Source organism: Clupea harengus, chromosome 21 (genome assembly GCF_900700415.2).
Source record: "Clupea harengus chromosome 21, Ch_v2.0.2, whole genome shotgun sequence".
NCBI lineage: Eukaryota > Metazoa > Chordata > Actinopteri > Clupeiformes > Clupeidae > Clupea > Clupea harengus.
In genome coordinates this window covers 23479156-23481655 of record NC_045172.1, presented here as the reverse complement: position 1 = coordinate 23481655, position 2500 = coordinate 23479156, and the positions used below count along the sequence as shown (strand labels likewise).

Genomic DNA, 2500 nt, shown 5'->3' with positions numbered 1-2500 from the left:
CACCAACACACTCTGTACACACACACACCAACACACTCTGTACACACACACACCAACACACTCTGTACACACACACACACACACACCAACACACTCTGTACACACACACACACACACCAACACACTCTGTACACACACACACACACCAACACACTCTGTACACGCACACACACACCAACACACTCTGTACACACACACACACCAACACACTCTGTACACACACACACCAACACACTCTGTACACACACACACACCAACACACTCTGTACACACACACACCAACACACTCTGTACACACACACACCAACACACTCTGTACACACACACACCAACACACTCTGTACACACACACACACACCAACACACTCTGTACACACACACACACTAACACACTCTGTACACACACACACCAACACACTCTGTACACACACACACACCAACACACTCTGTACACACACACACCAACACACTCTGTACACACACACACCAACACACTCTGTACACACACACACACACCAACACACTCTGTACACACACACACCAACACACTCCATTCCCTCAGGGGCTTCACAAGTCTGCCAGAAAACTTCCCTGATAGAAAGACGGATAGATAGATAGATACATAGATAGATAGATAGATAGATAGATAGATAGGTAGATAGATAAATAGATAGATATATAGATTAATGCTGTCAGTTTAACGCGTTATTAACGGCGTTAACGCAAACCCATTTTAACGCCGTTAATTTTTTTATCGCGAGATTAACGCAATTTTTTTTTTTATATAATTTTATTTTTTTTTAATTATTATTTATTTTATTTTTTTTAGATGAATGTTCTTTTTGGCCTCGCAAACTGTGTAGTAGGCTAACGTTACGGGTTGAGTGAATGGTGAGCGCGATACGGCGAAATGGATGATAAAAAGCTTCTGAATGGAAAGTTTACTTTTAAAAGTTGTGTTGTGCAAAAGAAGCGAGCTTCACTGTTGTCTGAAAATGTCAACAGGCAGCTGGCTGAAAGCAAAGAGTAGGCTTACCTTTTATTGGTAACCTAACTGTTACGGTACATTGTTTCTCAAATAAGAGGCCCGACTGCTATGTTCCCAGCAAACTTGAAAAAAAGAAAATATTAAGCCATGGTTTAACTGCACTATAGGCTGAGTCCTTGTTTACCTGAAATGTGCACTTTATAATTTTATTTTGTACTGCCCTGTTTGGCAATGTTGGTTTTCAATCAAATAAAACATTTGCATAAAGCAAGCCAATCCACTTTTCCATGTTGATAAGGGCATTAAATAAAAATAAAATGATGGAAAAAATAAATAAAGGAAAGGACATTTAGAATAGATACAAATTTGCGATTAATCGCGATTAATTTTGAGTTAACTATGACATAAATGTGATTAATCGCGATTAAATATTTTAATCGTTTGACAGCACTAATATAGATAGATAGATATAGTACGGATTGATGGATAAACGGATAGATAGATGGATATATAGATAGATATATAGATAAAGATAGATAGATATAGTACGGATAGATAGATAGATGGATAGATAGATATACAGAGAAAGATAGATAGACAGAGGACGGATAGATAGATGGAAATATGAGATCTATAAATGTTGTTGATGCTTTTTCAGTGTTGTGACTGACGTCTCAGCAGCATAAAATGGCAGACGTGCTTTTAATTCTCTCTGTTTTTTTGGCCACTGTCTGTGTCTCTTTGGCCACTGTCTGTGTCTCACTGTCTGTGTCTCTTTGGCTGCCTGTCTGTGTCTCTTTGGCTGCCTGTCTGTGTCTCTTTGGCTGCCTGTCTGTGTCTCTTTGGCTGCCTGTCTGTGTCTCTTTGGCTGCCTGTCTGTGTCCCACTGTCTGTGTCTCTTTGGCTGCTTTGAGAGTCGTATCTATGGAGACCTATCTCAGACAAGGTGAAATATCCTCCGTTCACTGGGGCCGAGGCGCTGTCTGTGTTGACGGCTCCACCCAGAGCTTTTTCTCATTTTCAATGCCTGACCTTTTCCGGTTGCTGTTGCAGTGATTATGATGCTTCATTACAGCCCGTAATGATCCTCTCCTCTCCCCTCCTCTCCTCCCCTCTCCTCTCCTCTCCCCTCCCCTCCCCTCCCCTCTCCTCTCCTCTCCTCTCCTCTCCCCTCCCCTCTCCTCCTCTCCTCTCCCCTCTACATCCTTCTCCTGTCACCCTTCACCCCCCCTCTCTCTCCCCCTCTCCCTCCTCTCTCTCTCCCCCTCTCCCTCCTCTCTCTCCCCCCCTCTGCCTCCTCCTCTCCCTCCAACTCTCTTCTCCTCTCCAGGGCAACAGGAGTGTGTGTTGGAGGAGTGTGTGGGTGGTTGCGCTGACGGAGATCTGCCCCTGTTTGAGAGCCTGAGGTTCAGCGCCAGCCGAAACACAGACAGAATCTACCTCTACGACAAGGTGCACACACACACACACACACACACACACACACACACACACACACACACACACACACAC

At 43.7% G+C, this 2500-nt stretch overlaps 1 protein-coding gene across 1 annotated transcript in view; it reads left to right on the top strand.

The window, feature by feature from the left end:
• The window catches only part of zranb3 (zinc finger, RAN-binding domain containing 3), a 72777-nt gene that overhangs the window by 55097 nt on the left and 15180 nt on the right, over positions 1 to 2500 (top strand). Inside the window, 1 exon segment of the mRNA XM_042702929.1 lies at positions 2319 to 2440. Within this exon segment, the coding sequence (XP_042558863.1) occupies positions 2319 to 2440 (122 nt within the window).